An 18,815-nucleotide genomic window follows, 5' to 3' on the forward strand; every position below is an offset into this window, starting at 1 on the left:
CAAAGCCCCCCAATCTGTAGTGTTCCATCAGAGAGAAAAATGTAAATCCACAGGTCTCCTACATGAGCAGCCATACGTTGCAGAAACAGCGCAGGGATACTCCCTGACCTTCCAGTAAGTGATCATGTGAGGCTTCTACAGCTCTTGTTTCACAAGTCACCAGTTCTAGGACAATTTTGAGTAGGTGGCACAGCTTATCAGGTTTCTATCTTTTTTTTTCCTCCTTCTTTTTCTTTTTCTTTCACTGCATTAGGCACATGGCAACACAGCTTTGCATATGGCAGCTGCATTGCCTCATGACAAGAACCAGAAAGAAATCGTCCAGTTGCTCCTTGACCACGGGGCAGACCCGAGCATCCGAAACTTAGACAACGATCAGCCAATCCACATGGCTCCTTCTGGAAAAGCTGGGGATCAGGTACAGGATCCACATTGCTGCTGCTTCTTAACACATCTGTGCACATCACTGCTGTCTGTCCTTACCAGGGGAACAGTGAGGACAAGTCATAGGGCATGGGTCTGACTTTGCAGCGGTGTAGGCTTGGGGTTCCCCACTTCACTAAATCAGTAATTGAGGAGCACAAAACAGGTATTAGCTGGTACTCCAAATACATCTGGGGAGGTGTCAATGTGTAGTTCTTTAATAAAGGTAGCAAATCTCAAGGGATGACCAGGTTTCATGCCTACAGGTTTGAAAAGGATCCTGGAGCTCACTGTAGTCTATTGTATGTTTATATGTCTATTTAGTTACACATACACATGTATATAAGTGTGTATGTATGTATTGGGGTGTCTGCATGCACAGTTTCAGATGGTACATTATGAACTTATACATTTTTTTGGCAGGTTAGGCATTTGCTGAAGAAAGGGAAAGTTGCATCTGCATTCATATCCTGTCGCCGAAATGCCAGATCCTAGGTTGCCTGTGATTTCTGGAATGGCTTCAATTTCAGCTTGCTGATTGCACAAGGCCTCTTAGAAAAACTGTGAGGATGGTTAACCAACACATCCCTGCTTCTGGAGTGTTTAACCAGGGTGGGATGGCAGTGTTTCTCAACATGTGGACCACAAGTAGCACGTAAGATATCAGAAGATGAGCTTTCAAATGGTTGAAAACTTTATTTTGTTAACAAATAATACTAATAAATCTCAAGAATTGCTTGCAAGTAAGGAGGCAAGCAAAGCAAATGGCTGTTACATAAATAAGCAAATGTTCAAAGTACAGCCAGCCTTTGATTTGGTGGCAACCAAAACTCATGGTGATGACAGAACACAAGCTGGTAGTTTGGCTTCAAAAGTTTGAGTATTACTGCTCTAGGACATATTTGAACTGTGCCTCTTGTTAGGTCCTGTACAGAGGTACTGGTTGAAAGGCTGAAGCCTTTGTGATGTGCAATTACCTCCATTGTTCCTGCTAGCCTGGGAATGCAGGAACCTGAGGGGAGGGAAAAGACTGGATGGAAGAGGTCAAGTTAGCCTGAGGAGTCATCCACAGCTGTATTTCACCTGAGAGAATGGACATCTGAACTCAAAAGATCCAAGTTGAGGGTTCCTGCAAGCTGCTACTACCCCATTTCTTAGCACTTTGTGGAAGAAAGCTGAAGCGGCTGTCCATTGCCACAGTCTCTCACCCCACCCCAACAAAGAAGAGATGCTTATAAGAGCAAGTATATGGGGCAGGTTCTCAGCAGCGCAGGTTCCTGTGGCTTCTGAGTGCTTCCCGGTGAAGGGATTCCTCTTTGAGACATCTGATCCAATCCAAGTCTCCAGCTCTGATGGCAAAGAATAGCTCTGGAAGCACCTCAGACTGGGGAGCTGAACCCTCACCTGAGCTAACGACAGATCCTTTGGGTCTTCAACAGCTTTTAGGCACGGACAGGGTAGAAAACCTTTGAGCCGTGTGAGCCTGTACACAGCAGGGTCAGAGTGCAATGTGGTAAGTGCTCTCCTATTCCCATTCTTATCCAAGGGGGCATTTTAATAGATTCTTCTTATTCTTTCTGTGAAATGATTTGTGAATTGCTGTGCAATCAACTGACAACAGTGAGTCTGCTGGGTCAATAGGATTTGAAGGTAGATGCCTGAAGGGAGTGAAAGCCATGTTTTGACAACTCTTTCACAGAGGGTGTCTCATCTTCAGTACACATCATTTTGAAATATAGTTAATTGATTTCTCAATGTTGCACCGGTTATTTTTTCCAACAGGACTGAACAATAAGGTGAAGGGCAGATGTCTTATATCAGTGCAGAACTTCCTTGATCACCCACTGATTAACTCAATGGGATGGGGTTTTCTAAAGCACTTGTCAGTTTTGCAGACCTGGACAGTTTAAACTACTGTTAGGCAGACTTCAATAGAAGCTCTTAAGAAATGCAGAGATCTTCTTGACTTTGTCAGCCGTCCTCTCTGGTGTTTCGCTGTTGCTTCTCACTACATCATATCTACAAACCCGCCAACTTCCACTGAAAAAAAAACAGATGTATTTGCATGTGTTTGCATATATTTGCATGTATCTGGGTATAGGCCAGCAAAAGCATGTGATTTCTTACTTTGAAGGGATGTTATAACAAGCCCCAAATTGAGTGATAACTCCATTGGTGAGTTAGTTCTGTGAGTCAAGACAAAACGGTCAAGAAAATATCCATTTCTTGGATATGAACTTTCTAGCAACAAAACTGTAAAACTGTGACAAGTATGTGGCATGTGATGCACTAGGGAAAATATAAAAAAGCTTTTTGCGTCTGGAAATGTCTATGAGATTACAAAGTCCTTTTGCAGCAAGTGAAGAAAAAAAAAAATACATGTGGTATTTTCTAGAGTGGCTTATCTCTTTATTACTTCATCCTCCTGCAGCTGGATGTTTAAAACAGAGCAACGTCATCAGTGACTTGTAGTCTGTAAACATCACCATCTCCAGAATATCAGGGAAAATATTGGTCTGGGGAGGGATGGATGTGGCTTCATTCAAAGCATCACCCTGGCAGCCTGTGTTACTCGGTGCTGATAGATGAGATTTGCAGAGGGAAGATCCCATGACCAACCCAGGAAGAATTCATTCTCTCTGCAGGCACATCTGTGTTCAGCTTCCCAAAGCTCATACATTAGAGGCCTGCTCTGAAGCCAGCTACAATCAACGAGCTGTTCATATTGTCCTTGGACTGGATCCATAAGACAGTTGGAGGCTGCTGCTTCCCCACGCCTGTAAAACACCTTTCCCTTTCCCTGTCAAGCCAGCCAGTTCCTGGCCTGTGTATCAAGAAAACCCTTTTAAGACTCAAAGGTATCCTGAGTGTTAAGTCTTCTGTGCTGGGGTGAATTTCATTGATTTGAGCAGTATCTTAAGTTCACAGTTAACCCCTCGATTTTTTTATGACTCTTTCAGGGGAAATGTACCTTTTATAACCTTAGCAGCACTGGCAATGTGTGATACCCCTTTATTTGCACAGTTTATCTCTTCCTATCTGTGGCTTTGGATAAATTGCTAATAACAAAGGCTTGTTATCACCAAACAAATGTTCTGAAGAGGCACCATAGAAAAGTTGCCAGTTGGTTGGCAAGGAAAACTTTTTGATCAAATACTATGTGCAACTGGTTAAGAACCTGAAAATAAGAAACTTTTATTTTCTCTATAACTGCAGGTTACTTCTGGAGTTATTCACAGCTTTTGTAAGGATGGAGTGATCCTCACTTTTGTGCAGGCATGTTTATATACGCTTGCAGAAATTCATGTGGCAGGGACTGATGAAATGCCAGCGTTTCAGTAGTGCTGTGCCAGCTCTGTTGGAGATATGACCCAAGCTACTTTCCTTTAACCCCCCTGCCTTTTTTCTTTTTTCTTTTTTTTTTTTTTTTTTTTCCCTAGTGGGTGGGGGGAATAAAGCAGGGAAAGAATATGTTATTCATAGCCAGAAAATGCACAACCAGTGTTTGAATAGTCCTCTTCTGTTGTTTTTTTCATTCCTTGTGTCAACAAGACATCATTGTATCAACAGTCAGCAAGCTTTTACTTGCACTGCATATGTCACCTGGAGCTATTGACATGGAGTTGGGAAATGGTGTCTAAAACATGTTTGCAGTGCCTGGCGTGGGGGATTGCAAAACAACTGGAGAAAGAGCAGCAGAGAAGTAGGAAGAGGCTGCAAGGGATGGAGGACAGCACTACTTAATGAAAGCTGTTAGAATCCAGAGACTACAGTGCATAGAAACATTTTGCTGGAAATATCCTTGTCCCAACAGAGCAGTTCACAGAATCACAGAACAGTGGGGGTTGGAAGGCACCTCTGGAGATCATCTTGGCCAACCCCCTGCTTGAGCAGGCACACCCAGAGCAGGGTGCACAGGACCGCATCCAGGCAGGTTTTGAATATTTCCAGAGGAAGAGACTCCACAGCCTCTCTGGGCAGCCTGTGCCACTGCTCTGGCACCCTCAAAGAAAAGAAGTGTTTCCTCATATGCAGGTGGAACTTCCTCTGTTCCAACTTGTGCCCATTGCCCCTTGTCCTGTCGTTGGGCACCACTGAAAAGAGTCTGGCCCCATCGTCCTGACATCCACCCTTTAGATACTTATAAGCATTGATAAGATTCCCCCTCAGTCCTCTCTTCTCCAGGCCGAACAGCCCCAGGTCTCTCAGCCTTTCCTCATAAGGGAGATGCTTCAGTGCTCTGATGATCTTCATAGCTCAGAAGATGGTAGATTCAGAGCAGCTGGTCCCATGCAGCATGAGGCCAATAGGTGCTATCTTTAAGAACACACTGCATGCTCCTGTCTCAGGTCCTCAGCTACCTGTGAGACCTGGAAGTGTGGAAGCTCAGTGGTGAGACCAAACCAGCCCTTCAAGAGACAGCTTCTCCCACTGGAGGGGTGCTTTTTTTTATCTGGGTCAGGCAACACCCAAGAAGCAGGAATGGGAATGGGATGTAGGGTGGTTTGTAGTGCTCATGCACTGCCAATCCTAAGTGGTCATGCCTAAACAGCAGCCATAGGTTCAATGACAGGCACAACCTCTCCACTGCACACCACAGTCTGCACAGAGCAGATAGCTGTACAGGTCTGTGCCACAATATGAGGACAAATGTGCAATCTGCTGATAATATATTAAATTTAGGTAGCTGCCTGATGTGGAGCTGAGAGATATGTTGTTAGACTGTAACACCTTATGTGACTTCCTTGCTGGCACTGTTGTGTAAACTGGGATACTATTAACCTTGCTATAAAAAATGGGTTGCGTGCTCTCCTTGTTGAACGCTTACTTACCATTTTCACATGCTCTTTCCTTTGCTGTATGAGAACGCCTCTCTCAGCTCTGTTAAGCTCAGACCAATGTTGCTAACCCATGGGGAGGATGTGGTCATGCCAGTTTCACTAGAAGCCTCAAATATCTTGCCTCAACCTCATCTTCTCTTCAGGAGAATTGGCTTCTTTAAAACCAGCTCTTTCATGTTGGTGATAAGGGGGTTTGACATGTGGCTAAAGGTGTGCCCACTTCTCAAGCAGCAGGCAGGAGTAGCCAGCACTGAGCAAGCTGTGGAGCAGGCGGGGGGAGTAGAAGCGTAACCCTCCAGAGCCCTGAGACAACGCTCAGCGCTGAAGCACCTGCCAGCACTACTAAAATGACACCTAATAGAGTATCTCTGCACAGGGGTAATCACACCTTTAACTGCAGCAGAGATATAGCTGTTAACACCTCTTCATGAGCTTTCTGAGACTCTTTATCACGTGGGCCCACTCTGACACTAATCAGGTAAAAACAGGGGAGAGGGGGAGATATTATTTAAAGTTGTCAAAGTGTTTTAAAGCAAGTTTTGGAAATAGAGCTGCTGCCTTACGTAAGGTAAATGAACTGGATGCTGGAAAGGTACAGCTACCTCCGTGCAATCTCCTCGTCTAGCATGGCAAAAATGAAACGTCCTGTCCAGGGACCAGGACTGGACATGAAAAAAATGCCATTTTTAGCTCATATAGAACTTAAAATGAAGCGAACCCTGGAAGATGCATGGGAGGTAACAGCTCTGTTTTCTGATGAAATTGGGGATAGCAGGTTGAAATAACTGGCATTATATAAATATTTTTAAAAGTTTCATTAAAAAAGTATTACTCTTAGGTCTTCATAGATTTCACAGGGTGAGGAAATATTGGTTGTGGTTTTTGGTAGAATGCAGGAAACTTCCCTATTTGCCAGCCAGAAATGTGTGTCTCTGCCATATGGGTAATTTCAACTCTGGGGAGAGGAAAGCTTTTCAGTTAATGGTAGAGTTGTCTGGAGAAGATGAGCATACAGCTAGTTAAATAATGTATTTGTCTTCACACATATAGTTAGTTTTCTCATTTGTGTTGTACTTAATATGGAGAGATGCTTCTTTCTTTCCAGTCTGGGTGCTCAGCTGAGAAACTGGTGGCTTGGCAGTCTGCCTCACCACGTGCGATTAAAAGGAGGTGAGAGACAGTCTTAGAAAGGTCAGCATTTATGCAAGATGCAGGGAATCCTCAGGTATGATAAGTTCCCCATTATCTACTTAAAAAAAAATTATTTAACTCCTGTTTAGTTGATTATGCTGAAAGGCGGAGAAAACCTGGTATCAACAGACCACACTATACAAAGGGCTGCTGAACTACATCAGCCTGTCACTGAAATTCTGCCTTCAAGAGGAGGCTGGTATTGACCCGCAGCCAAAGAAGTTTGGCTCTGGGTTCAACCTCTGTGCAGGACTGAGGGGCCTTTCTCATGGGCAAAGACCCTGAGCTTGCATGGAAAACAGCAGTTTTCCTTTTCTGCAAGAACTGCTAGAGAATACCATCATGGGAGCTGAGCTGAAGCAGTGGCTGAGAAGCCACAGATCCATCTCAGAATGAAGTGCTGCACAGCTTGCTTTCTGGATAGTGTGCTGGGTGCTGAGATATACATAGAGACATTTTATCTGCTGGAAAGGGTAAGCAAGACTTTTCACGCTACTGAGTAATTGCTCCTTGTGTAGGTTGCTGAGAGTCTCTCCTCCTCATCTTCGTGACAATAGGGCCAGCATCCTGGATCATTAGCGGAAGACAAAAGCACTGACATTTAGCACAAGGAATGAACAAGCTTCAGTACCTGTACCAAATTATTTATTTGTATCAAAAAGAGCTGGCTTAATGACATGTGTTTGGTAAAGCAGCTTAGGATTTCTTTAAAAAACATCAACAAAAACAAACAGGAAAAAACCACCCCAAACCACCACCACAACAACGAAACAGCCCTGACTGTACAAGACAGGAGGACTAATGTAGTGACAGCATAATGTCAAAAATATGTGAGTAGTGAAAAATAAACTGGACTGTGTTAGGCAGCACAACTTTGCATAGTTCATGGGCAATTAATCTGATTTGGATACAGTGGATGTGTAAAACCACAGTCCACATTAGCTATAGCAGATGTCACAGTTTCTATCCCTTCTGAAGAAGTCATCGGCCACAGCCATGGGCGGTAGGTAGTCCATGCAGTCTGTGCTGGGGCAGAAGTACTGTGGGACTGTGTTGTCTGCATGCTGGGAGCCACAGGCAGTGCAGCAGCAGGGAGAGGTAGTGTATGGGGAGGGGCTATGGCAGGACCAGTCCTCTGCAGGGTAGCCATAGGTCTTGGTGTCCAGAGCAGATGGTGGGCTGTGGGTCAGTGGGGTGAAAGGAGATAGCTGAGAAGGAGAGCAGCTATAGTTTAATGGGCTGGACAGATCAGCTGAACTGGGGGATCCGGCAGCCTAGAATTTGAGAGAGAAGAAAAACAAACCAGCAAACAAAAAAAACCAACCCCAAAACCACAAACCCCAGGACATTTCAGGGTGTCATTTGGGGAAATGTGGACAGCAGTCAGAATTTCCATGCTGTTCCCTTTCTCAGGGTGGTCTGGCTACCCAGGGAGATGATTCAGCCATTAGAGGCCTAAACCCAAGAGGCAGTTCCTGTGACATTGGTGTTAATAGGGAGGTTCTCTGTGAGTTAGAAAAGCGCTACCAGGAACTGGGCTATTCTTTGCAGGAAATCTACAGGACCTGTAGAAGGGACATTATCTGTTTTGCATCTTCTGTCTAGGTTTGGTTGGGCCTCCCTGTCCTCTGCTCCCAATGGGAAACCATGCAGAAGTCCACACAAGCAGCCTGCATTGCTGTGGCTGTAGCCCATGCCCCTAAAAGCAGCCACATTTCTAAATCAGCTTGCTGCTGTTCTGCCCCAGAACGTGCCTCCCTTCCCCATCTTCCCTCTGAGTGTGCCTGTGGCTGCTCCCCTGGGACACAAAGCTTACCAGGCCCTGGTTAAAGCAGAGTGGGACTGGCTGGAAGGTGTCTGAGGTGTATTGCGAGGATGTCTGGAAAGTACTGAAGGCTGGGTCTAAGGGTGCATCTGTCTGAAGACAGGAATCTACCAGCTGCTCCAGATAGCTAGGAGTTTCTTCACAGGAGAGGCAATTTGAAAACTGCCATGATGAACAATAGTTGGGAACAGAAGAGATGGGTTCTGCATCAAAAGGTGCTAGGAGAGAAGGTAAAGCAGACAGTAGCAGATCATTCAGTATCTGTCTTCACAAAGGGCAGGTGTTGCCCCAGTTCAGGTTTAAGTACTCTCATATGTTCAGAAATCCTATGGATTTAGACAAGGAAAAGGGTCCTTCAATTTCTTTGAGGTGAATTTTCTAGGGAAGCAGACACCGGGATGAAGATACTCAAAAGCGTGCAAATAACTTGGGAACTTTAGTCCTCTTGGAAAGCTCCAAAGCTCTTTAAATACTGCTGGAAACCCTTCTGGCTCCAGCCTTTTTGGACACGGATCCAGCTGGAAACTCCCTCAAACTCTTGACCCTCTGGCCTCCCTTCCAATGCCAACTGTTTACAGACCTAGAAGCTTGCCATGAAGTGATTTATGCTTCACAGCTTGGCAGATAGCTTGCACCTTTGCCTTACCCAGTCTCCAGATGCAGGGTAGCTACATACGCAGGAATAAGGGGTTAACAGAAGAATAATTTGTTCTTTTACACTTCAAACAGTCAGACAGGAGACAAGTTTGTGAGCAGACAAAATGGAACAAATCAGTGATCACGTGTCACTGCGTGCACATAGTGTTACTGGCGAAAGCACCAGTTCCTAGAAAGCTGTGGGATCAGACTCCAATGTACTGCAACACGCTTGCTGGGGGTATGAAAGCTCACAGATGATCTGACTTTTCAGAATTATTATCTTTGTATGCTGTGTTCAATTATGGTTAAAAGCAAAGCCCTGTCCTTATGGAAGCGGCACTGGTCTGAGGGCAATGAAACTGCACGTGGGTAGAGTCAGAGTCATAACTGTTTGCAGGTTCAAGGTGGCAGTGTTTAGCTGGATGTGGGGAGGAAGTGAGAAGGACTCAAAATACACAAACAGATGGAGACTTTCCAGCCTGAAAAAGCTTTGGTATATCTCACATTTCTGTATTAACACAAGTAAATTGAGTCCCAAATATTGATGATTTAATAATTTCCTTGTCTGTAAAAATGTATATATTCACACTTGCCCAACCTTTTAGGTCTCTCTGCTTTAGCTGCAGAATAATTGAAGGCTCTGTGAGCCCAAAGTGCTGTTCCTCCCACCCCTTTCCCCTTTCCTTGGATATTCACATACAGGAAGAAGAAACTTTTCGTGTTGCTGAAAACCTGACACTCCTCTCACTCCTACGGATGCTGCCAGGAGAGTGAGAACAGCTAACTGCTGGAGCTCAGCAAAGTGCCTGTAAGGGCAATCTGACCGTCTAGCTCCAATTGGACCCACAGACTGCAGCCTGGAGAAGGTGATGCCAGCAGTGTTATTCCCTAGGCAATGAGCATCCCTTCCTGAAGGGGATCTCGCTCCTGAACAGGGTAATATGTACCCTGCTGGCCTCACGGCATCCTCATCTGGATTTCATGGGTTCCTCTCAGGTGCTGGTTGGCTGCATTGCTGATCATCTGGTAGTGTCTGCCTCAGCCAAGAGTTGGGAAGACTCTGGGCTGTGGGAAAAATTGGGTAGGGGGTGGGAAGGGACATGTTGATGGGCTTTGTACCAACCTGGGTGAGGAGGAGACACAGAGTCTGAAAACTGGGTGCTGCTGCCGCCCCAAGAAACCTGCCCAGAGACAAGGGAAGAAAAGGAATTTTATACACTGTAACACAGGGGAGCATTTTTTCTGCATGCTGGGGTAAGTCGGGATTTCACGTCAACCTATTTGTGTAAACCTTATTTACCTCATGGCTGTGATATGGAAAACTTCCCTAGCATTGACAGAACAATATTAACATGCATAACATGATTTTTCCCTGAGCCTATAATGGCACTGGAGAAGCACAACACCAACCTGGTATAAAGCCCTTGACACAGTACCTTGCTAGTGCGCTCTTCCTTTTGCATTATTACTGTTAATTCAGCAGAGAAGTGTCTGCCTTTGAAATGCGTGTTAATTTCTAGGACCATGAATTCCATAGTGGAGGGATCCCAAATAATTTGTAGGGATAAATATGATCAAGAATGAGTAATTAACAAATTGTAGTGATAATTCTTGAAGCATGACTAAAGACAATTGCAGGTATCCCCATGACTGAGTATCACACTGGGTTGCCATGCTTGGTGTTGATGTCATTTGAGAACCAGCTCTGACATCGCTTCTCACTCTAACACAGCTACGTGCCTTTATGAAGTGGACTGTCTCATTTTCTGAGGAAAGCTGGAAGATGAAGTGGACAGATCAACCTGTTCTAGGAACCTGACCTTCTGAGGGGGAGAAATCCACCCCAAAAGCAGTAGGAGTTCTGATGCTTGATGTTTGTGATAAGGATTTTACTCTGCAAACACAAACACTGTTTTTTCTCCTCAGCTTTAATTCATAGAGACGTCCATTTCATTTTCTTTATTCAAAAGGCTCTTGAGTTAGTAGCTCATTTCCCTACCGACAGCTTCCTAGAACATCCCTGTGCATTTAATTCATTAAATAGTGGCTATTCCAGGCTGAAAGTGCCTGTAGGACTACTACTCTTCTCTTTGGCTGCAGATGTGTAACAAGGCAGAAAGAGCTGTACCATCATCAGCAGAAATTTTCAGGTTTGGCTTTTTTCAGTGCGTGGAGGCAGCTTATCTTGCCTGCCCTAATCTCTGGGACCTCTTCAGGACAACGCATGCCTTTCACAGATCACAAAGGTAATGTCCTGTGCTGCTACTTTTCACTTTTTCCTGTACGGGGAAAACAAGTGCTGTGTAAACTTGCTGTGGGAAGTGAAAACCAGTTCCACACAGCCCTGTGAGGCCTGGCTGCGATGAAGAGGCTGCTTCCATTAGAACTGGAGGGGAGGAGTGGCCCAGCATTTCCAAAGCCCAGCAGTTTTGTGTACTCTTCACCCAGGCCTCTCTGCCTGTGGCTTGCAGGCTGATCAATTTTTTGTGCAATCAGCTGCAGCAAGGTACAGGAGGTGGGAGATAAAATCTGAAAACCGTCCAAAGCTGTAATCTCATGAACCAGGAAGAAGTAATGATTTACCAAACTCCTTATGTAAATCCTTAGAGTGGCTGCAGCTGGAGGACTCCTACAAAGACTAGAAGAGTGAACGAGAGACAGAGATTGTGTGTGTGTGTGTCTGTGCACACCCACACAGATCTCTGTCCTCCCCTTTAGAAGGGACGGGGCTAGGAGCTGCCCAGGTGGTACTGAAAAACATTGGAGACCTGAATTCAGTCAAGCATGCTTGAATGTTATGCTAAGGAGCTCTAATGGAGCCGGATGGAGCCCTGCTTAAGATGTCTTTGCCCATGCCTTGTTTTCTTCCTTTCTACTAGCCAGAATTTGGGGCTGTTGCTAAGTCCCAAATCCTCAAACCCTCTCCACTGCCTGGGAGCTGCAGGAGGCACTGTACCTCTGGTGCCTTCATTTCCTGCCTGATCTAATTGGACAAGAGAAAACCTCCAGGGGTAGGGGGTGGTTGAAAGCAGCCTCCTGGGGGCCTGAGACTTGGGGAAAAGGGGGAGGTTAGGGGAGCTTGAGTGTGACAGAGCTTTGCACTGGTTGCTCCTCAAAGCTGCACAGGCTGAGTCAAAGGCATGCCCTGGGCATATGCTTTGCCTGATGCTGCAAAACAGTTTGGTGCATGCTTCAGCCTGGCCGGGCCACATTTTAAATGGGGGGCAGTAACCATGGCCTGCCTTGATTATCCAGCTGGAGTTGCTGTGATAGCTGTAAGTTGGGCTGAAATTTGTCCATATGACCCTTCCATCCCAGAGTGAGTTACGTTTCTGGAGCACAGCTCTGCTTTCTCCCTCCAGTAATGGCTCAGACTGTCACCTGTTTATATCACAGCTGCAGTTACCCTGGCTGAATAATCTTTTCCCCCATCCTCACCAGCCTGCTACACTCAGACTTTGGCAGTCTCTTTGGCTCAGAGAGTACAGTCTTGGCAAAAAAAGGTTAAGAGAGAAGAGAAAAAAGAGACACCAAAAGTTTTTTACTTACTGCTGCACTGGTTGCTGCTTGTCGTGCTCTTCTCTGCTGCAGTAACTCCTTAACTGTAATCTTTACTCTAACACCTTGATACACCTTGGGCTTTCCTGAAAGAATTTGTGGAAAAACACTTTACAAGATGGGAGACTTTCAGACCATACAGGAAATCCAGCGTGTTTTCAGGCATGCTGTATATGGAATCTACTTAGAGTTGAGATGATTAACTGGTCACTGTTAAGTCACTTGTAATCATAGTTTATAGCTCTCTTTAACACCTGCTATTCAAGCTTGTGACAAGCAGACATTTATTAAGAAGTTGGTGTTGGTTATATTTAGTAATCATATGTGTTTTATTCTTTTCTATCTCCTTCTTCCCCCCCACTCTCCAGGTGTCCTAATACCAAACTCCATCTGGTGCTATTGTTGAACTTATTTAAATTCCTCTCATATTTGCCATTCTTAGGACCTGAAAATAAATGTGGGAAGCACTTCATCTGGCAGACAAAGACCAGGAATAAAACAATGGAAATATGTGGGCAGTTCCTCAGAGGACTAAACGAAACACAAATTAAATTACTGCTTTCATGAATAACTTCTTGCAAAGCCTAAATTATCTCTTTATTTTGCTCATTCTGCACCACCCCCACGTATTTCAAACAAGCATTTAGGATGTCTTTAATCCAGCCAAAACCGATCAACAATCATCAGTCACTACCTGGTGAGGGATTTTTAGTACAGGAAATGGTAAAGAATTTATGTGTTCTGAAAAATCACTTTCATTTGCTGTACTCATGGTAAAACACTTAAAGCCTCTGGCAGTTCTGCTTCTGTCCTAACTTCCTGCTGTTATTTTTATCTAGTAGCAGATCCTACAAACACTAGTGTTGTCTCATCCTGCAGTCAGCTGTTCCCCAGTGGAGGCAGCTGGTTGCAGGTTCCCTACCCTATTGCTGCTGCATGCAGCAATAAGGCAGTGCTGGATTTGTGGGTTCTGCCCACATATTCAGGGAATCCCACACTGTAGGCACTGTCCTCTTCTGCTATAAGCTCTCCCCATTGCTGATGGCTGTATGGCATCTTCATCCTCCTGTCTGCCCCCTTGGTGCTCTGGTTGAGGACATACTGTAACAGGCATACAGGTCCCACCAGAAAGGTGGCAGACTGAGTTGGGTCTGCCTCGAGGGGAGTTTGCTGAGCTGTGCTCTCAGCAGCTGGGGATTATTCATCTTGTATTTTTATGTTTCTATTCGACAAACCAAAGACGGGGAAAATGAGGGGAGGAGAGGGTTGAATTTAATGAGAACACCCTATTTCCAGGACTCCCTATAGCCAGGAGGGCCCTGAGCTAGTGGCCCCTTCTGCAAGTTTGGGTCCACGCTACATACAGCCTCAGCTCTGGTCTGCATGGGCAGCTGGACAGGGCTAGGGGCTGCACTTTGAGCAATTTAAAAAGAAAATAACAGGTGAGGTATGGACACATCTATAATCCAGGTGCTGGCCACCAGGCAGCCCCCAGCCCCAGCTCTCATGGTGACCACTGTGCCCTGCGGATCCTGTTTTCTAGCACCCCGAGGCCCCAGGATGGTCTGCATGCAGCTGAAGCATCGAGAGCGGGACTACCATGGCCAGCTCTCCTGAAGTGGTCAGGCTGTGGATGGAAGGGGTAGGGTGATGAAGCTGGGGCTGGGGGTCAAGGAGCAGGGTGCTGGGGGTGGGCTGGGGTTCAGGCAACGGGGTGGTCAGGGCAGGCTGGGAATCAGAAGCGGGGTGACAAGAGCAGGCACGGTGTCAGGGCGGGCTTGGGCTCGGGGAGCAGGGCGGTCGGGGGTCAGGCTGACGGTCAAGAGCAGTGTGGCGAGGGCAGGCTGTGTGGGGAGGGCACAAGAGGCGGGGGGGCAAGGCTAGGGGGACCACGTCTCCCAACCCGCCGCGGGGGCTCGGGACGGCTGCGCTGCCCGGCAGGGAGCCGCGGGGATGGCCGCCGGAGGGCGAGCGGCGCCGGGCTGGGGCTGGGGCCGGGGCCGGGTCGGGGCGGCTCCGCGGCGCCCCGGCTCCCCCCGCCGGCCGGTGCCGCCGGGCCGGGTCTGCCCGCTGCGCCCCGCTGCGCCCCGGTCCTGCCGGCGGCCCCGCGGCCGGCTGGGGCTGGCCCTCGGCGGGCAGGAGCCCTTCCCTGCCTCCTCCTCCCCGCCCTCCCCGGTTCCTCCTCGCTTGGGAGGCGCGATTGCCTCGCTGGAGAAATGACCCCGGCGAACCCCGAAACAGCCCCAAAATGGGGTGGCGGGGGGGGATGGGGGCGGTAGGGCTTACCAGACATCCTGAGCAGGAGCGGGCAGCACCTCGCTGGTGCAGTGGCAGTAGTGGCCCTGGCCCCGGCCCAGAGCAGGTGAAGGGGGCAAGAGGAGACTGGCTTAAAATTTGGGGGTGAAGGGGCCTGCTTGCCTGGTGGCAATGCCAGGTGGATCCGGCAATATTATTGTTTTATCCCTACAGGTATAAGTTTGAGTTTTTCTCTCCTAATGCCAAGTATTTAAAACCTCTAGAAACCAATGATTTGACAATCAATGATTGCGCGATACTTTCAATTTGAATATTCAAAGGCTCCACAAAATGGGCTATCTTTTCGTGAAACTGAGCACATCCCCATCTAGCAGAGGGTCTGGGGGAATAAGATTTGGTGGGTCCACCCAACCCACCCTTTGCTTTTGGGACATTTGCAGGGTTTTATCCATCGTTCCCTGAACAAAGTAGATGCCTCAAAACTGGCTCAGTATTTTCCCCTCAGATGCACAGGCTGGGTTCCAGCCCTCTCATATTTCATTTGCTACCTGCAGAGAGGACTCTGCAAGGGACTGAGCTGCTTTTTTGCACATTTTTCCACATTTTAAGGCTAAATACTAAGGTTTTTGGGCCAAAATGGCAGTGGGCAGGTGTGATGTAACAAAGAGGCTGACCTGGGCACCCAGGTAGCTAAAGCTACCCAAACCCCACTTCTTTCCTCAGCACTCCCTTCCCCCTGCCCAGATGCTGGGCTTATACTGGAGTATATTTGCATTTTCCCCTAAATCAGACCATTTGCTCTTGCTGCACAAATTGGTCCCTCTCTTCTTACATGTTTCACTGCTGGCCTGCCCTGTGTGCTGCAGGTGGTGAGGTTTCAGTGTGTAGTAGGATGTCACAGTTTTTGGATAACCCGTCATCACTATACAATACTGACATAGTTGGGTTTTTAGGTTGCATTTAAACTTTTCCCTGGGCACTGCAGTCTGTGCTGTGAACTCGCCAGTAATAGCTGGCTGAGGCAGAAAGCAGGCCAGGCTGTTAATAATCTACTACGAGTCCAGTTTGGCTATTGCTGCAGCTGAATCTTTTCCTTTAAGCTGAACAAATACACTTGATTTCTGTGGAGAGTGGTCGCAGAGGCGATGCCATTCCTTGTGCTGAAATGTGCCTCTGCAGCTCCTAGTAAGCTCTGGGCAGCTCTGCAGGGACACTTCCCACAGGGTCTTCCAGAGAGAAGCCCTCTCCCCCCACCTGCGATGCACCAAAAAGGAGAGTGTTGTGCTGGGGCAGTTGCAGAGGCGGGGTTGCAGTACACAGGCGTGCCCGTGCTAAGCAGTTTGGGACCTGAAGCCCTTGGGTTGCTGGGGCTGCTTCCCACTGAAGCATCAGTGGTGGGTGCATAGAGCCCAGTGAGGCCATGGGCGCTGTACAGGGGAGCTGGCACTCCCGGGAACCACGGTAATGTTTATCTCTGTAACCAGAGACCACAGGACAGGCTGCACAGCTCCAGTTGTGGCTGAGCTGTATGCCTTAAGGAAACATGAAGTACCGGTGTTCAGGGTATACCTGCATGTTTTGGGTTTCAGAGCATTTCCAGGTTCACAGAGACTTAACTGCCAACTGTCTTGGTTAAGAGCTGAATGCCAGAGTGGGTCAAACACAAGATAGCCCAAAAACTTTCTGTCTCTGCTTTGCCCTCAGAACCTGACGGGAATACAGCCAGACTGACCCCGCTGTCCCCATCCATGCAAGGCCCTTGAGAAAGATACGGCTGAGAAAGCTGATGGTGACCGCTTTGCTGCTTTGTCAGACAGCAGCTATGGACAGTGTTTCAGCCTGGCAGTGTTGTCGGTTGTGGTGTGGAATAAGGCTGAGGCTTTGTCAGGCCTCACATTTGGGGACACAGGTGGAGGGCAAGGAGACCTGCACACACCCTGAGATGCTCTGGGGCTCTTTGCCTTGCCCTGGCCCATGGTCAGGGGGGCAGCTCTGGCTGAACAGGTGCCAGCCCAGGATGCTCCACACCTGCCACTCATGGGAGGCTGTGGTGCCTAGGGACCAAATAGGGAGGCAGCTTGGCTCATCTTGCCCCATGCTTAGTGTGTGTGCTGGCTGCTGGATATTTCCCTGTCCCTCCAGGGTCTGACTAATAAAAGGAACAGTGACGGCCATGGGGTGAGCAGAGGTGAGATCTGGGCACAGAAAGGCATGGGAGTTTGCTTTTCCAAGCAGGTCTGAACGAGGTTGGGGAGACAGGAAGCATTGGGATGGACTCCAGCCCCAGCAGGATCGGAGCTGGGCGCTCCCAGCTGGCCGCGGGCCTCTGCGGGAGCCGGGGCTCCGGAGTCTCGGGCCCCGGGGAAGCCTGGGCGCAGCCCAGCGGCTGGGCAGGGGTGCAGGGGCGAGCTTGGTACGGTGGTCGGGGCTGGCCCGCGGCTGTGACCCAGGGACGACTCCGAGGCTGCTGCCCTGGGGGTGCAGAGGCACCTGCAGGAGGGTGCCCCGTCCCTGCCGTGCGCTGCTGCGGGGGGCTGCGGACCCCTGCGGAGTAGAAGCAGGGGCTGTGCTGAGCCCCTGAAGACATAAACGGGTTCTGCCGGGCATGTTTGCACCAGAGCTGCTGGTGCTCCGGCTCTTGCAGCTGCTTCTCGGCTGTGTTGCAAGGGGTGAGTGTGAGAGGTTTATCCCAGGGCAGCCTGTGCAGACCCTTCCCTTTCGGGGCAGCTACCAAGATGCCTGGGAACACTCCTTTCATCCTGTGATGCCAGAACATTCCCTGGATGGTCTGTGGGTGCCTGAACAGCCAGGGAGTTGTTGTCTGCTAGGTGTGGGCTGAGCAAGGCGCTTGTATGGTTGCTGCATGTGCACTGAATTGCAGGGGCATTCCTGGGCTGCAGGCTGAGGGGTGTCAGGGACGATGCAAGGTGGTGCACCTGTGAAAGAAAGGGCTTTGTGTAAAGGACTGGCCATTCCTGCTTGGCAGCTCTCTGAAGTCTTGCTTACAGGGGCCTGATATTGCTGCCTGTTTCTAGGTGCAGTGCTGTGTCCCTAGTCTGTGTTGCCCTGCAGAGAGGTCCCTGAAGGCAGCGTGGCATGAAGTGATGCTCTGGGTCCGATCCTGTGACTCCTATGCCATTTATGATCCCTGGAGGGTGTTGAGAAGACTCCAAATGCCCCATCAGCCCCAGGACTTGAGGAGAAAAGGCAGGGAGGGCCTTAAAGCACCTCACCACTACACACTCCCAGGCCCTGGAAAGCTCCTGTTCTTCCTCAGCGAGGCTTTTGTTGCTGCTTCTGTGGGTGCCAGGCTGGGGGACGAGGTGGGACAAAGAGGGTAGCCTCTGTCCACCTCTGCCGGGTGTGGACACAGCCACGGGAATTGGCTGCATCTGTGAGTGCTGCACAGGACTCTGTGTGTGTGTGTTTGTGTGTGCACAGCTACCTCTAGTGGCCAAAGGGCCCGGCCTGGCACGGGGACGTCAAATCAGCCTTGTTCCCAATTACAGCCCCAGGTGGGTGCCTCTTGGCAAGGGGCTGGAAGCAATCTGCCGTATGGCCACTGACACAGGGCTTCAGGTCACGTCACTTGGCCTGATCTGGCATAGGCAAGAGGGGGAACAGCTCTGCCCTTTCTTCAGGGCAACGGAAATTGGGGGGGATGGGTTTTGTGCACTGCAGGTGGGAGGGATGGTGAGGCTTCCTCGTGTGCATATCAGAAGGCAGGACTGTGCCCTGGCAGTCCCTGCCAACACCCTAAGCTGTCTGCCAGGCCCTGGTGTAATATGGTGAGCTTTATTTGGTTGTAGTCTTCTGTGCTGTAGGCTCAGACATGCCATGCCTTTGCTACTCTGGCCATAACTCTTGCCCAAGACAATGTCATATTCACAGTTAGGGATGTACATTTATGCTGCTGGGTAACAGATACCATTATACAGGCTCTGTGCTACTAAGGAGGGCTTTCCCCAGCCCCTGCCTTGCTCCCCAGCCTTCCCAAAGGCATTAACAAAAATGTTAATGTTGCTCTGTAGACGTAGTTTAAGATTCAGAGCAACCTGTTTTCTCAGCATCTGAAAAGAAGT

The 18,815-nt window shown here is 48.5% G+C and overlaps 2 protein-coding genes across 2 annotated transcripts in view; one reads left to right on the forward strand and one right to left on the reverse strand.

Moving 5' to 3' along the window:
- POU2AF1 (POU class 2 homeobox associating factor 1) overlaps positions 1-18,815 on the forward strand; it is a 43,573-nt gene that overhangs the window by 14,217 nt on the left and 10,541 nt on the right. The window contains exons 11-14 of the mRNA XM_075116454.1: positions 254-418; positions 847-1,936; positions 9,622-9,915; positions 11,020-11,165. Coding sequence (XP_074972555.1) covers positions 254-418; positions 847-918 — 237 coding nt within the window. The 3' untranslated portion in view covers positions 919-1,936; positions 9,622-9,915; positions 11,020-11,165. The remainder of the gene's footprint in view (positions 1-253; positions 419-846; positions 1,937-9,621; positions 9,916-11,019; positions 11,166-18,815) is intronic.
- POU2AF3 (POU class 2 homeobox associating factor 3) lies at positions 7,086-14,934 on the reverse strand. Its single transcript, XM_075116459.1, has 5 exons — positions 14,764-14,934; positions 12,469-12,563; positions 10,043-10,100; positions 8,272-8,498; positions 7,086-7,729 (listed from the first exon to the last, which is right to left on the reverse strand). Exons 1-5 carry the CDS (start codon positions 14,768-14,770, stop codon positions 7,394-7,396), a joined length of 723 nt encoding a protein of 240 aa, XP_074972560.1. The 5' UTR covers positions 14,771-14,934; the 3' UTR covers positions 7,086-7,393.

Source organism: Phalacrocorax aristotelis, chromosome 22 (genome assembly GCF_949628215.1).
Source record: "Phalacrocorax aristotelis chromosome 22, bGulAri2.1, whole genome shotgun sequence".
Lineage (NCBI taxonomy): Eukaryota > Metazoa > Chordata > Aves > Suliformes > Phalacrocoracidae > Phalacrocorax > Phalacrocorax aristotelis.